Source organism: Siphateles boraxobius, unplaced genomic scaffold (genome assembly GCF_051911475.1).
Source record: "Siphateles boraxobius isolate OS27281-9 unplaced genomic scaffold, OSU_SipBor_1 3, whole genome shotgun sequence".
Taxonomy (NCBI): Eukaryota; Metazoa; Chordata; class Actinopteri; order Cypriniformes; family Leuciscidae; genus Siphateles; species Siphateles boraxobius.
In genome coordinates this window covers 3,912,432-3,929,650 of record NW_027508919.1, presented here as the reverse complement: position 1 = coordinate 3,929,650, position 17,219 = coordinate 3,912,432, and the positions used below count along the sequence as shown (strand labels likewise).

General features: G+C 36.5%; 2 protein-coding genes across 2 annotated transcripts; both read right to left on the bottom strand.

The window, feature by feature from the left end:
• Positions 1-8: 8 nt before the first annotated feature.
• Positions 9-2,252, bottom strand: LOC143756761 (DNA damage-inducible transcript 4-like protein). The gene is made up of 2 exons (XM_077247460.1): positions 1,963-2,252; positions 9-1,187 (listed from the first exon to the last, which is right to left on the bottom strand). The coding sequence occupies exons 1-2, from the start codon at positions 2,117-2,119 to the stop codon at positions 736-738; spliced, it is 609 nt and encodes a 202-aa protein (XP_077103575.1). The 5' UTR covers positions 2,120-2,252; the 3' UTR covers positions 9-735.
• A 4,334-nt stretch (positions 2,253-6,586) lies between these two features.
• Positions 6,587-16,875, bottom strand: sting1 (stimulator of interferon response cGAMP interactor 1). Its single transcript, XM_077247439.1, has 7 exons — positions 16,802-16,875; positions 11,736-11,959; positions 11,478-11,655; positions 9,626-9,734; positions 8,736-8,959; positions 7,299-7,485; positions 6,587-6,928 (listed from the first exon to the last, which is right to left on the bottom strand). Exons 2-7 carry the CDS (start codon positions 11,957-11,959, stop codon positions 6,690-6,692), a joined length of 1,161 nt encoding a protein of 386 aa, XP_077103554.1. The 5' UTR covers positions 16,802-16,875; the 3' UTR covers positions 6,587-6,689.
• Between the last annotated feature and the right edge of the window lie 344 nt (positions 16,876-17,219).

The window sequence follows — 17,219 nt, the reverse complement described above, 5'->3', positions numbered from 1 at the left end:
TCATGGGGTTATTTTAAGAATAATTTATTCCACTTGTGCTTTCAAACAAAAATACTGTTACAAACGCTTCACTGGGAGACAATACCAGCTTGTCCCGTTCGTTTCAAAGTCACACAAAAACAAAATACACATCGATAACTATTAATGGAGTCAACATATATCAGCGGACAATCTGAGCCTTCCTATTTCCCTGAACATCAGTAAACAGTAGTGAAGAATCTGCAGTCACAGTCATACAAACAAACATGCCACTGTGATTATATCTCACATGCGGTGTCACCTGACAAAAACAACTAGTAACTGAGTAGTGTTTTTTTTATTCTTTGATGAGCTTTTACGACATTATATAATCCCTGATTATACATGATTGTTCAAAAGTTTGGGGTCAGTAAGATTTTTATACATTCAAGACTTCTTTCAAAACATTTTTAAAAATCTTACCGACCACAAACTTTTGAACGTTAGTGTATATGCATAGGGTTCCATGTTTTTATTAGTATGTATTTTAATGATCTTTTAAGGATCATATAATGCAATATTATAACAACATAGCTGCTAGAAATGTCAGTTGCACAATATCAACAACTTTAAATTTTAAACATTCTGTAAACTCTGGAACATACTGATGTAACGGGGAGAAATAATGTGCAAAATGAACAGTTCCTAAAGTTGTACTCGTCCTCTTTGAGACCTCAGGCATTGCCCTCTCCTTATTTTACTTTTAATACCACAATTTTAATAAAACTGAAGTACAGTAGGAGTGGCGGACGAGTAGAGCTTCCGTTTGATCAGCCGGTATTCCCGACGGAGGCTCAAGATCTTCCCGGTCCCGAACAGGATCTTCAGCGGAGGCCATCCGCCCAGGTCAGGCTGCAGGACCACTGACACCTCGAAGGTCGGCGTGAGACTCTGATCGGGAATGATGGTGCCCAGCTTCAGTAGTGTGCCCTTGCTTTCCATGAACATGTGGATCAGTGCGCCCCGTATCCCACACGGCTCATCCGTGGATGAGCGCAGGATGTCTCCGGCCACACGTGTGGTCATGTGCCTGGGCAGACGCAGCTCCTGACAGCGCAGACTCACTCCTTTAGCGTCATAGAGGCACTTCTCTATGCGTTTGGACAGGTCGAGGTGAAGACACAAGTCTTCTCTTTCCTCCTCTTCCAAACTGCACTCAGATCCCAGACCTGTGAATGAGTAAATGGGAAGAACGTGTCAGGCTCAGCTGATCAGACAGAACAATAAAAAACTGGAACAATGTACATCCCTGCTCATGATGTCATCAATAAAAGAATCACATGTTCTTTAAAATTTACCTCAATGAGAAATCTTAGGGTAGACAATTCTTAAAGTCTTGATACAGGAAAGCTTTTGAACATTTAGATACATTTTGTTGGTACACTATCGGATATAGAAGTTGTCAATATGAATATTCTGTCCAATGTATATAATAAAAAATAAAATAAAAAAACAAAATGGACAGGCTAACAAAAATGTCAACTGATAATGAAAGTCAGGTTGGGGCAGGTTGTCACGACATGTCTATTATGTGGCTGATGTGAATTATGATTTAAATGAATTCAAAATAAAACGTTTTTTGTACACAAAGAAAATCACAATGATAACAATCTACTTTTCTGTATATTTATACAATAAAATTTACGTTTTAATATAATCAATATAGAGTGAAGTAATATATGACAATAATTTGTGGCCAATACAATTTTAAAATTATAAAAATAAATCAATTAAATATAAACATATATAAAAAACGAGACAACTTGCCTCAACCGTTTTTAATTCAAAAAAGATCCTACTTAGACAGAGCTAGAGCGTCTGTGACAACCTGCCCCGCTCTCCCCCACAATAGGCCTATATCGTTTTACATTCAATCATTTAGCAGACGCTTTTATCTAAAGCGACTTCCAAATGAGGAGTGCAATAGAAGGATAAGATTCTTACTTGATAAGCTGCGTGCTTTCATGAGTCTGCCGCCGTGTTTGAGCTTGTGTCTGTCGGATCTGAAGCACTGTAGGAACCTCAGGTCCTCCGCTAGGCTTTCCTGCTCGTTTCTGACGGTCATCCCGTTACCGAGCACGAGAGCTTGTGTATAGACCATTTTAACGTGATTTCCTCCGAGTGTTTCCCCGAGAGCTCGCCCAACTCTTCAAATGATTGTTTCTTTGTTCCTTCCATGAATGCGAGAGGTTGAAGTGTGTGGCTCTGTCACGTAGCCTGTATTTATACTGACTGAGCTCTGTTGTTGTTGCATCAGCTGAGGTTTGTGGGATGGGCGACCTGACGAAACCCCGTGAGAGGTTAAATCAGACCAGAATGCTTTAGTACATGCAACCTAACCGGCTTCTTGCGTTTATACGTTTAGATTGGGTTTTATATTGTATTAAATTATATTTAGGCTATGTATTTTATATAAAGGTTCCAAGAGTTTTTGTTTGTTTGTTTGTTGTTGTTTTTTTGCAATGATGTCATGAAACAATTTTGGTTCCCGGACCCTAAAGAACATTTCAGTGATCAGTTCTTAAAAGAACCATTTTTTTCTTAGTGTGAAGAACATTTTAATAATATTAAGAACCCTTTAAGGTTAATGAAACAATAGATTGCAATAAAGAACCTTTATTTTTAAGAGTGTATTATATTATTATTATTATATTATATAATACATAAAAATAATTGTAGATTAAATGTTATGTATTTATATGATGTAATGTTTATATTTCTAGATGCTGTGACTGATCACTATTTCTTATTACAATATATATATATATATATATATATATATATAATTAATTTTATTTATTTTTTACATGTAGTTTCTCAAATGACATAAGGTCATAAACATGTCTAAACTACTTTCATTTTAGCAGATAATTCTGGGAATATTATAGCAATGTTTGAGACACTTTGGCGTTTAGAGTTACACACTGAAACAAAACAAAAATTATTATGCTAATGATAGTAATGAGACAAAGACATTTAGAGTAAAGCTTAGCGACTTGTAGGCTAATACACAGAAATGACTTTAGATCTTTGAATTATTTTTGAGTCAGATGACTCAAATTGTTCTGACATCACACATGCAAAATGCTGGTCGACAAAAGAAGGATGTACTGTAAAATAGAAAGTGATTCAGACAGTGTGAGATAAAATGAGATTATTCACAGGTGAGACTCACATGACCAGAAAGACAAACAATGCGGTCAGTAAAATCCAGTTCTGTAGCCTGTCAAAGAGGCACTCTTAAAGGGATAGTTCACTTACATTTTTTAAAATTCTATCATAATTTACAAGTTGTTCCAACCCTGTATGAATTTCTTTCATTTGCTGAACACAAAAGAAGATATTTAGAAGGCGAGTAAATGATGACAGAATTTTGCTTTTTTTGAGTGAACTATCCCTTTAAGAGCGAAATGCTCCTCATGACCCAAAAAAACATTTCTACACTCTTTAAAATCAAAATATTTATAAGACTTAAAATTGTATTTACTAAATGCAAAATACAATCTATTTAACCGCTTTTTAAAAACGATATCTGCTAATTGTAAAACTTTAAACTTAGTTTATGTTTAATGGCAATCAGTTTTTACTGGCAATCAGTTTGATTTCATTCATTCCAAATGAAAATATATGTGTGACTAAAATCTGTCTGATTTGCTGATCTAGGAAGAGCTTTTCTGAAATCATCAGCTTCTGTCTGTGTGCCGTCTGTCTGCGTCTGAGTCACGAGGGACTTTTCCTCATGACCTCATCTTTGTTCTCTGTCATTAACCAACCGGTAGTTTCTGACGTCACAGCACCACTGAAGAAATTAACAATCTGACGGTATTATAATGAGGAAGTAGATGAGACTTCTTTTGAACCACCTTCGAGAAGTTACATGTAAATGAGGAAAGAATAAGTGAACCACAGATCTGGTATGTATTCCTGCATGAGTGGGCCAACAAGGAAGGAAGAATAAACTAATGAAAACCTTTGACCGGAGGGTTTTCATATTGTGATTGGATGTGCAAAATGTGATTGTGTGTCTTCACTGAATCAGCTGTTAGTAAAATACATTCATGTGACCTCAAATTAAGTCAACAATATATTTAGCTGATTCCTTCTTTCCATTTCGCGTCAGATCAGTCTTTGTTGATTTTGATTTAAACTCGTGATAGTTCATCCATCAGTGTCAAAGCAAAACCTAATGGACGTGTCGTCTCAATCTGCTTCTTAGATGGAGAGTATTGATTCATGGGAAAACCCTCAGTCTACATACTGAGAATAGACTACATTTTGTAGTATAGGCTAAATATCACAATAATAAATAATTACACCTTAATAAAATCTCTGAATATCATTTAAGTGATTGTTTGAGGTGGAGATATCACAATAATTGCCTAAAAATCCACAGGTTAATCTGTTATATGTAAATTGTTTTCATGAAAAGAAAGTTGACCATGTAGAAGAGATGTTGTATCTCGATGAGACCTTCCTGGTTAAATAAATAAATACTTTTAAGCTACATTTACTACATATTTTTGTTACAGTTCAACCAAAATATTTGAGAATGTAGAAATTATAACTGATCAGTTTCAAGAACTACAATATACTCATTCCATAACAAAAACGTAAGAAATTGAAAAAGTTATATAAGTTATAATAAGATATAAGACATAATTATCAATTGCGAGCAAAGTGAGGAAAGTCTCAAGGAAAGAGAGTAGATATTTAAAATGAAGTATTATTTTGAGGGATTTTGCATAAAATTTATAGGAGGAAATCTGTTAGTGTTATGTTTGAATTTATGGGCTTCAATAAATAAATATATTAAAACATATAATATAATAAATATAATAAAATTATATATAAACCTATTTAACCTATTTTAATAATAATATTTGTTTATTTATTTAATATATCATTTTAAATACATTTTCACACACAATTAATTGGAAATCGATAGCAATCTGAGTGTAATAAAAATGAATCAGTTTGTCAATCCATCAATGAAATTACATCAGCTCAGCTGTCGAAACCTGATGGACTAGTTTGCTTAGCTGAGTTGCTCAGCTTCATTCACTTTAGTGTAAGGGCTTTATAGAGTGTCATTTCAAAATGTTAGAATTAGTTATCAACTGATCTGTGGATAAAAGTTAGATTAAAATATATTAGTCATAGACAAGCAGTGTAGTGATTTAGTTTGAATCTTCCCAGTGTTACGAATCACCTCCGTCACCGTCACCACGACTTGTTCAAACGTGTTTCTCTCAATCAGTGTAATTGTTCTGCCACAGGACATGGAAAATAATACAGCCAATCAGAAGAGAGTTGTTCACTGGAAGAAGCAAGGAGATTTCCAACAACATTTATTGAGAATAGTAATTTTCCTCAGTAAAAAGGAAACATATTTCATTGGAAATCGTACCATTTCTGTATAGAATATTTTATTTTAATTTCTTGTCAAATCTTTTCAGAGCTAATTTTAACATTTTGAAATGACACTATAAATATGGAGGACCAAACACTAAAGTGAATGAAGCTGAGCAACTCAGCTAAGCAAACAGCTGATCTGATGTAATTCATTGGTGGATTGACAAACTGATTCATTTTTATTACTCTCAGACTGCTATCAATTTCCAATGAATTGTGTGTGAAAATGTATTTAAAATGTTATATTAAATAAATAAACAAATATTATTATTATTAAAATAGGTTAAATAGGTTTATATATATATATATATATATATATATATATATATATATATATATATATATATATAATATTTATTATGTTTTAATTTATTTATTTATTGAAGCCCCTAAATTCAAACATAACACTAACAGATTTCCTCCGATATTAATTTTATACAAAACCACACATTTATTTTAATATTTACACTCTTTGCTTGAGACTTTCCTCACTTTGCTCGCATGTTAATTATGTCTAATGTATTCAATTTCTTAAGTTTTGAGTACTAAGTACTTGAAAGTGATCAGAATAATTTGTGTGTGTGTGTGTGTGTGTGTGTGTGTTCACAAAACCAAGTACCAAAACCTTTACCAAGTTTTGTAACATTCCGATTAAAAACACGAAACGTCAATTTTTTTCACACAATAATTATCGCACAGCATCAGAGGCACTAAACTAAAACCAAACCCATAAAAAACATTTCCATTACTTGAAATGAATTAAACGTTAATATAAATAAAATATAAACTAGTTGCCAATGTAGCATTTCTCATTTTTATTGTAGTTTCACTTGAAGCGCTAAAAAAAACCCTCAAATTAAATAAAGTAAATCTAAGAATAAAAATTAATAAAACTATATATATATATTTTAAAAAAGCCCTAAAACTCACTTAACTTGCTAAAACTTCTGTGAGAACAGAAAATCTAAAAAATAAAATCTAATTCAGAAAATATTGACAAAAACTATATCAATGATCCTAAAATAACACTGGTGTGAGAGCAATTTATTAGCAATACTTGACCTGTAAAAGTGGCATGAGCATCAGGTGTGTGTTCTGTGTTGGCAGATATTTCTCACTCGCAAGAAAGGAAAGAGAGAACATTATAAATAACAGCTGATTTAATAAATTCTTTATTATTATTACATTAAAGTTTATTAAATGCTTACTGAACACAAGCAACCAAGAAATCACGCAGAGCACGCATCTCCTGTTAATAACTAATAATCCGTCGTCTCCACTGGTTCCGATCTTAATGATTGAGGTAGGCTGAACATGAGGCTGGGTACACTGCTCATTTGGTCGGCAGACAGAAATGTCCCAATCTGACCCTCTTCCGGAACCGGATAGACTTCATTTGGTGGCTCTGGGATGGGGTCCATGTGAATCTCTCCGTCCTGCTGTTTCAGGTGCTGGATGATCACTCTGGAGAGCTGATGAGGGTCACCTGTGTGCTCATCTGAAAAACAGATGTATCAGATCAGAATTACGGACACTGAGCTGAACTATAGGAGAATACTGCAAGAATAACATCCAAATAAGCTTTTAAAATGCTAAAAGATTGTATTTTGAACATTTCCAGGACGAGACTATTAGGCCTGGTTTCACAGACAGGGTTTAGATTAGACTTTAGTTAAATTAGGGCATTTAAACGTGCCTTAGAAAAATCATTACTGGTGTGGATCTTGAGACAAAACAATGGCAGTGACCCATTTTAAAATATGTCGGTGCCAGTTGCTTTGTTAAAACAGCTCAAACATCATTTTTTGTCTGTGAAACCGGGCATTAAAAGCCTTGCTCATTTTATTGGTCTGAATGGAATTTCTCACCGTTGAGCAGGATGAGCCGGTAACGGTTCCGGCACTCTAGAGAATTTTCCAGAATTTGTTTGAGGGTTCTGTAGAACAGCAAGACCTGCTGTTTTCGTTCTCTTTCTCCAAAGCCTGCGCTGCTCTCCTGGGACATCTGATACAGCGTCCGCAGTGGTGTGGCATATTCCAGAACACAGCTAAAAGTCTAGGAATAGAAACAGAGAAGGTAGGACCTTGCATTTATGTTCAGAGCCAGTACAGCTTTTAACCACAAGGAGATGCTGTTTTGGCAGCTAAATGTTGTGTTGCCCAATGCATCCCAATTTGCATATTATCCATCATACTATCTGCTATTTAAGTGCAGTTCACTGAAAACGTGTGACAGTAATTCCTGAATGGTATATTATTTATGGTAGATTTTCTAACTATCTTAATGTGTGCGTGCATACTACTATTAGAAGAGAAGGTTCTATATAGAACCCTAAAGGGTTCTGCAGGCATTTCATACCTTTTAGAGGTTCCCATCATCATTTTGTGGATTTAGTTTTATTTTGTTTTTAATTTTAATTAAATGTTATGAATTAAGCAGCTTGTAAACATAATTTATCTCTAGACAAATTTGGAACAACCCGTTACATTTACATTACATTTATTCATTTAGCTGACGCTTTTATCCAAAGCGACTTACAATTGCTATATGTCAGAAGTCGCACGCAAAATAATGGTTCGTGAAAAAATAAAGCGAAGGTAATGAACAAACAACAAGGAAGAACAAAAAAGACAAACAATTACAGACAAACAATTACACTCAAAACTGTCCAGTTACTATAGCTAACATTACAACAACACCATATCTTGGTTGTGTGAAACATAGCAAAACCAACATTGCAACCTCAAAATCAATGCAACCTCGTCGTCTGTTTTCAGGCAGTCACACTTAAGCACGGGAGAGCTTTTCTAATGTTAACGTGGGATTAAAGCTCTGGCCTGATCATAACCCTTATTTCCAACCACCCCTTATTTGACATTCCTCTGACCTTTTCTCTTTTGTAATGTCTCTCAGCCATCTCTCTTTATTCAGTCTTTCTTCAGTTCAAATCTCCCTCTTGCTCACTCTCCCTCCTCCCCCATCATGATTGGACACGCCCCCTACTGCTGATTGGCTACAAGTGTGTTGTGCTGCTTGGTCGGATCCACTTTTGTTTCTCAAAAATTGCTTATTGCACCTTTAATACTGCCATACCACATACTTAAAAGTATTTAATTAACAACAACAGAGAATTACAGACAAGAAGCATATGCATTGGCATGCAACATAGCTCTTGTCTCAATTAAGTAAAACATCATCTTAAATGCTAGCTCTTCATATCATCATATTTTTGCTTTTTCTGAAAAAGTACATGACTAATTCCTGTATCAAAGAACTAAAGTGATCATTAATTAGCATTATCCCACCTCATTGTTCTGGGTAATCTTGTAGACGCTGTTTTTGTAGCTACGTTTCCGCACACCAGCCATGTCCAACTCCAGTTCTGGAAGGTTCTCGTGGAAAACCACATTAGTGTCCTCCTCTTCAGGTTCGCTTGGGACCACGGCGTTGAGGGGCAGAAGGATATGTAGACGTGGAGAGCTCAGTCTCGCCCCCGTGGAGGAATATTGGCTGATTTTGTTTTGTAAAACTGCAAGTGAAAGAACATAAAAGGGAAATGAAAAGGCAGAATCTCTTAAATGATCAAGTGGTTTTACAGGTTGGAGCTCAGCGTCGTCATTTATGCATTCTTAAGTCATTACAAGCCTGTATGACCATATTTCTGCCATGCAATACACAACAAAAAAAATTATAAACAATATTCACACTTTACATTTCCAAATGAAAGCATTAAGAGATCAGGGGCCGCCATGCTCCACAACCAAAAACACCACAATTCACACATATTCACTAATATCATGATGTATGCACACACTAAACTTGTCTTGTTATGACCAAACGCAACACACAATGTTTGAATATGTGGACATGTGAATAATATTTGAGAGATATGGCAAATTAAAATATTTTCAAAGTAAAATGAGGTCTGTTAGTCAAAACTATGGCTCGTATGGCTTCAGTAGACTTGGAATATTGTTCAAGAGTCATATGAGAAATGTTATTGTAGTTTTGTCCTGTTCTGAGCTTCCCAGCTGACTGGAACTTTGGATAACGTTCTGGGAAGGTTCTCTCAAAGTTGTGAACAAACGTTCTTCCAAATAGAATATATTTTCATGCACAAATCGTGGTGCGTCATTACTGCCCTCTAGAGGCGTCAACAAGCAGTGGCTCACATGTGGACTGCAAATAAAAGTACCTGGAAGGATCAATTTGAGGTAGCCGATATAGAAAGACCAGGCCAAACCATGAGCCACATTCATCTTCTTCACTTCACAGATTTCTGAGATCTGCACCGGAGTAAGGCCCTGCAAACACAGAAATATAAGAGAACTGACATTCAAACAGAGAGATCTGTTATTATTTCTTTAAATTATTTGTTATTGTTATTTTATTTGACTTATTAAATTAATAAATTAAATTATCATTGAAATTGAGTGAGATGCTTGTGTATAGAGACAGAACCTTTAGAATTACTAAAATTAATTTATACAACACTTTGATGTAAGTATGCATCCTGTTGGGTAAGTAAAGGTTATAAATAGACTTTATGACTGTCTTCACGCCCACTTGAACACTTTGGCCAAATACAGAGAAATATGTAAGTGTCAAGTGCAAAGACCTAGAGTATGGATATTGAGTCAGGCCCATATACTTGAAATCATGACAGAAATGGCAGTGTGTGCACTGTAAAAACAAACAAGTTCATTCAACTTAAAATAATTTGAAACCTGGCTGCCTTAAAATGTTAAGTAAGCTTAGAAACTTCAGTTGTTTGTACAAATAATGTTTGTACATAGTTGGAGTTCATTAAACCTAGAATTGATCGTTGGGGTAACAAAGATGAAGCTGACAAAATAGTCAGTTTAATGAATTCGTTTTTTGGTTACTCCAACAAGACATTAAAAGTTGTGTAAACCTAAATCCCAGTTGAGACAACATAAAATTTGTGACACCAACAAACATTTTTGCAATTTTAAGTTGTTTACACTAAGCATCTTGTTGAGCCACTACAGCCACTACAAATGGCTGTCCCCACAAATAATGCCCTATTTGAGGGTATAGGGGTCGATTTCAGATTCAACCCCTGAATCACCATTGTAGTCTTGAGTTTTCTTCCAGGAACGAACACGTCACAATATTTCTCATAAAAAAATTCCCACCAAAGGCATTCGCAAAAAAAAGGGGGGGCGAGGCCTGGTTGAGTTGCATTAGTAGTGTGTTGAAACCATACGGTTGAAAGCACTTGACGTGTGATGGCGTGCTGACATGTATGTGCATGAATGAATCACTGTCACACGCTCAGAGCAATATTGTAAGTTATTGCATAATACATTTTTAACTAGCATAATAATACAGCATCACGACACATAGACACAGAGTCTCACTTTTAGTTATATCTTAAACTATTGTAGTATTTCGAAGGGCAAAAACGTGAACTTTAACTACTGGCTTAAATTCGTCAACAAGTCAGCTGTCACTTTACTGTGAGGCCAGTAGCACAGAGCATTAGCTCCTTAGTCGGAGATAACTCGATCACTTCGAGCTAGGTGGCTTTAGCAACCAGCATAATACTTTCATAAGTATTATGAAAACATTAGCTATTTTTGAATGTTCTCTGAATCGTCTGAAAAAAGTAGTAGGCTAAGTAACATCTAAAGAACATTAGATGAATGTCCAACTAGGTTTTAGAAAAACATTCCATGAATGATGTATAAATAAAAAAAATTGTGCTAATGTTTGATAACTTTGAATGGATACAGTGCATGGAATTTTTATAAACTAACATTTATTTTCTTGCAGAGTTTCTCCCGACCGTGATAATAGCATATTCAAAGGCATTGTCTGGGGTCTGTCTGGTTACGCTGTGCAGTAAATATTATCAATAAATATTACTGAACGGCGATCAGATGTTTAGAGGAGTCGATTAGGAGACGACCCAGCACCAGGTAAACTAAGTCAGGTGCGTAGGGGAAAAATCTACCACAATTCTCAGAAATATTTTTGATTTGGACATGGATATTGTTCTCCTGGCATGGGATAAATCTTACCAGCACCCCCAGGCTGTTGAGCAGTAGGTAAACGGCACACCTGATGGCCATGGTGCTCAACTGTTCATGAGAGAAGGAAACGCCACCTAACATTAGCATCAGGAATATTGCACACATTCCCAGAATAACATGTCCTTTAAAGCAGGCCTGGAAGATCTCACTTATTCTGCCATGATACCTGGAAAAGAGCACATTTTACTGAAACAATACAAAAAACACTTTCATACCAGACTAAATCTTATTCCATTGGTTTCAAACCTTTGCCTTGAATGGAAGAACCACTCCTCTGCAAACAAACACATACTGTGAATAAACGCTGCCACTGTGAGGCAAAAAGCTATCATTCCTGCTCTCTCCATGAACCTGTCAGCATCCAGCAGCCACACAAACACCAGTGTAAAAAGCCCCAGTCCAGCATTACACACCACCGGCAGCCTGCTGCGTGCTCTGGGGACGAGATCCTCTCCAATCACACCAAACATCTGAACACATCACATTCACAGTTTAGACATATGTATGGCTTTCCCACTGTTGTGACATAATGTCCATAACACCCAGTAATTTTGCCCCAAATGTTAGTGCACTTGTTTGCCAAGGAGACAACAGTGTCATCACAGAGCTTGAGATAAATATGAGACAATTATGAATTTTTATAGTTTGTTATTTTCAACGAGCTGAAAAGTTTTTTTTATCTATTTTTTATATTTAGAACTTCACTTATAATTAAATAGAGTAAAAGCTATGCATACAGTATTTGCAGTGCTGTCCTAGTAGAGGGCTATGAGCTCGGAATTTGGCCCAAACCCAGAGTATTCCCTGCATCCCAAGTTGGGATATTAATATTTAGAAGTAAAGAGATGGGGTGGTTGAGGAATGCTGTAAAAACTGTCATGGAACAGAGGTAAGTCTGCTGTATATACATCTTATCTCGTTAATTTAGTTGATTAACTGAATGTGCTCCTCCAGTGTTAATTAGGTTAGTTATCTGAACGTGCTCCTCCTGAACTTTGTTAATAAAACATCTAAAATTAAAATAGCCTTAGCAGGACAAAGGAGTACGCCATTTGTGGCGAGGGGGCGTGGTTTAGCGGAGTCTGTAGCGGAGAGCGAGAGCGAAGCCGAGCGGTGAGTGAGTCAAGTGCAAAATGACGAACACCTGTTTCTGATTGCAGTGATTGGCGTAGGGAGACCGCATAAAAGCCGGCTGGTGTGAGATAGCGGGGAGAGAGAGAAGTACTGCGAACTCGTACACCACATGCGACTGGAGAATTAATGGACGGAGTTTATTGATTTATAAGTGGAAAGAGTGTTTCTGAACGTTGCTATAGAGTTTTCTATGGTGAAGCCGCACCTCGCGCACACCGTCGTTCTGTATTCACTCAGTGTTAATAAAGTGTACAAGTTCCAGTCATGCGACCCTTGTCGTATTCCATCACACCCACAGGGAACCCACACTACTATGGGATTAGATTTCGGTCACAATTCTGCGCGCGCAAGATCACATTTTGAGCGCGTAAAGGGGCATTTTCGCACGCGCGTGAACTGAGTTTTGTGGAGAAATGTTCATCTCGCAGATAAGAAAATATTTTGCATTTAAAATAAGTATTTGGATGTGCGCAGAGGTTCTCTTTCGCATGTGCAAAGTTTCACTTTCTTGCTCCTTTCATACCAGCCGTATGCGCTCTCTAAGCGCAGACAGCTCGCTTGCTCAACACAACCCAGCTGCTAAATTCTGATTGGCTAGTTTGTCAACCAATCACAAGACTCTCTGCATCACCGACTGTGGAAGAGGAAAAAACATGGTTGATGATATTTATGTTTAGTTTGTTTAATGGCTTGATTTAAGTTCAAATGTCTACCACTCGACGACCACAGTTTATTTTTTAGCTTATTTTTAAGCTAATTTTTTAGCTTATTTTTGATCAAAATCAAATCGTACTATTACTGTACATAATGGCATGATGTCCCAGTGTTTGCTACCCCTCAAGTGGTAGTTCTAACTTCTTTCTGAACTGCAAGTTATGTAACTAACATTAGTGAAATATGAATGTGACCGAGCTGGGGTCTCAAATTTTACACATTTTCAGAAAAGAAGACGGACAGACTTTTCCCCTTCTAATGAAATAAGTGTGTAAAAACGGTACATCACTCACATTAGAATAAAAAAGCCATCAAATAAACGTAGAAATGCAATGTAATAAAGTTAAAATAATAATCAATCTACTTGATATCCTTGGAATTATTTAAACAAAAGCATTCACAGCAGAGATGTTCTGTAAAACAACTATCATACTAAAAAAAATATACTGTATTTTCTTATATACTATTTTAGGATAGATAGTGTGCACATTGGGATGCAGGCTTGTTCCCCTCTCTGCAAAAAAATAAAAATCTAATTATGAGAGTAATTATATAGAAGCCTTGTGAGTCACACACACAAGATTTTCACTTACAGTATATTTGCATATGTTTGCATTGTTACCCACATGTCTTTCTTTTTTTTTTTTGCAGTGAGAGGAACAAGCCTGCATCCCAATGTGAACACTATCCATCCTAAAATAGTATTACAAGAAAATACAGTATATTTTTTTTGGTATGATAGTTGTTTTTACAGAACTTCTCTGCTGTGAATGTTTTTGTTTACTTAAACTTAAATTGAAGTTTTCAATCCATTAAACAAATTAAACATAAACATCTTCCACCATGTATTTTCCTCTTCCACAGTCGGTGATGCAGGGAGTCTTGTGATTGGTTTTCAAGCCAGCCAATCAGAATTTAGCAGCCTCATCTCTGATTGGCTGGAATTATGGCATATTGTAAAGCTGGGTTGTGTTGAGCAAGCGAGCTGTCTGCGCTTAGAGAGCGCGTACGGCTGGTACGAAAGAAACAAGAAAGTGAAACTTTGCACATGCAAAAGAGAAAGTCTGCGCACAACCAAATACTTATTTTAAATGAAAAACTAATTTTCGTTCGCTCGAAATATTTTCTAAACTGCGAGATGAACATTTCTCCTCAAAACTCAGCATGCGAAATGCCCTTTTGCGCGCTCAAAATCTGATCTTGCGCACTCAGAATTGTTACCGAATTCTAACCCCATACACTACACCATTTTTTCCCTAACTTTGTTCAAAATTTCATTTCATCAATCAGATTTGAGGGACAAGTTTACTGTTTATGGGCCCGATTTTAACGATTTAAGCGCATGGTCTAAAGCACACGGCACAAGTGCACTTAGGGCGTGTCCGAATCCACTTTTGCTAGTTTAACAAGGGGGAAAATGGTCGGCGCACACGGCGCGTGGTCTAAAAGGGTTGCCCATATTCTCTTAATGAGTAATGGGTGTGTTTTGGGCATAACGTGCAATAAACAAATCAGAATATCATCTCCCATTCTCTTTAAAAGCCAGTTGCGCTCACGCCATGGCGGATTCGCTATTTACATGGTGGAATTTGCAAGCCGGAAAAACATAAACGCTTCTCTAGTGAGGAAACGGATCTGCTCGTGCGCGAGGTTAAAGCGCGCGAGTAGCCATCTACAGGACAAAGTGTAAGCGCGTTGTGGACCCCCCTATAGGCGGAAATTACTAACACACTCTTTAAATAACAAAAAAAATATATATATTGCGCCATTGACTAGACCAGGTTTTTGTTGGTCAATGGTGCAGTCTATATCAGTTGCCTCAAAATAGCAACGTGCAAACAATGCGCTTGAACACACCTCGGTTTCAGACCAGCTCACCCATGGGCGCACAAGCTATTTAAACAACGTGGCACAGGACGTGAAAATGATAACTGTGTCGGGCTGAAACTAGCAAAAAACACTCGCGCCTGGTGCTGCATTGCGCAGGGTGTATGATAGGGCCCAATGTCAAGTTCAGGTTTACAAACGGGGTTCTACATCAGTCTTATTCACAAATCATTTCCCTCTGATTTTAGGGATCATTTATGGGTAGGTTAGGGTTAGGGGTAAGGATAGGGTTAGGATTAAATTTTCAGACAGAAATGTTGTTCCAGGTACAACTAAATATGTTGACCCAGGAACAAGTCTAACTCTGCAAAATCGGACGTGCATTCACCACAGAATGCTTTTTAAAATGAATACATCATTTCCACCAGATATGGTGGAAATGTTCATTATTTTCATAAAAATGATATGTGCATAAAAGAATTCCCCTGTTATATGTTCAGGGCTTTCCCTAACAGGGCGAAAGGTGGTGACGATTCTAGGGGCCTTCGGGTGGCCCCACGATTTAGACCAAGGTGGACCAGGAATGCAATTTCATCCGAGCGAAAGGAACAGGATTTTTTAATAAGCGGTCGACAGCAACAACCTGCACTGGAGCCTCGGACACGGCCATGGATATACTGTATGTATGCACTGTTTGACATTATAGAAAGATTCCAATTGAAAACTCCAGTTGATGACTCCAGTCATCTATATCTATTGTGCTCTTACACTCCTAAATATAATAATGTGAATATGAATATGAATATGAAATCACTTATTTTCAGTTCTGCATTGGTTCCTGTTTTGGACTATTTTTTCTCATGCGTTTTGTACAGCTGTGCATGAGAATACATCGTATTGATTCAGTGGATTTCCAGGAATCGCAGGTTTTACGATAATGAATGCCACTCCTTATTCCACCACTAATGTTTCTAAAGCTTCATTTGGATATAGGTACTAGTTAGGAGCTCTTTGCATTTCGCCCATAATGAGCAACAGAAAGATTTACCCACACAAAGAAGACAAAACCACAAGCGGGTGAGATTCTCAGCACATGCTCAATTTTCTTTTTCCTATTCCCAAATGTAACCACAGAAATTACTGTGACACATAAAGAATCATACATATGAAATATTACAGCAACACGACAGCTTTATCACTGTTTATAATACCAATCATTAATGGGTTATTGCGTGTTTGCATGCATCCATAAATATTTCTGAAGAAATGCAAGTGAAACCCAAACAGCATAGCAGCATGTAATACTTGGAATACAACTAAGCATTCAGTTATTTTTTCCCTTTTTAAAATGTTTTGTTGTCATACCACTAGAGAGGTCAGTTAGCATATAAATGGAGACATTTGAATACAATATTAAAAGTAAAACTGTATTGGGGAATTTAAACATATACAATGGTCCCGAAACATATTTAGACTCTTCAGCCAATGTATGAATGTCATTGGATCAGATAAAATATGTTATGTTAAGTATGCTTATGCCATCTTTTACCTATTATGCTGCATGCTTTGATATTTTCCCCTTCAATACAATAGTCGTACATTCAAAATTAGACATTATAATACTTGTTCAAGCTTACCTTGAATTAGCTTTGATGGTGACCGTAGTTTCTTCTGTTTTCGTCTCTCTCTCTCTCTCTCTCTCTCTCTCTCTTTGTTGGTTGTCTTTACGTCACTACCACACCTAATTTCTTTTTCTGACAACATTCAGTTTCACTTTCAGTAAATGAATAATGCCCTTCTCCAATCAAGCTTGGAGTTTTCTATAGGTTTCATATTCAAATCCCTACAAATCTATGTTCCTCTCTGAATAAAAATTGAGGAGTATAATATACAATATAGATAGAACATACCTATATGTGCTCTATAAGTACATACATGTATATAGTGGAGTCCACATTGAAAATCTGGGACAAATCTTCAAACCTTCAAATGTGTTAGGATTTAATGTATGATGTAAAAAACATTATCCTGGCATATAGGTCATTCTTAGGAAAG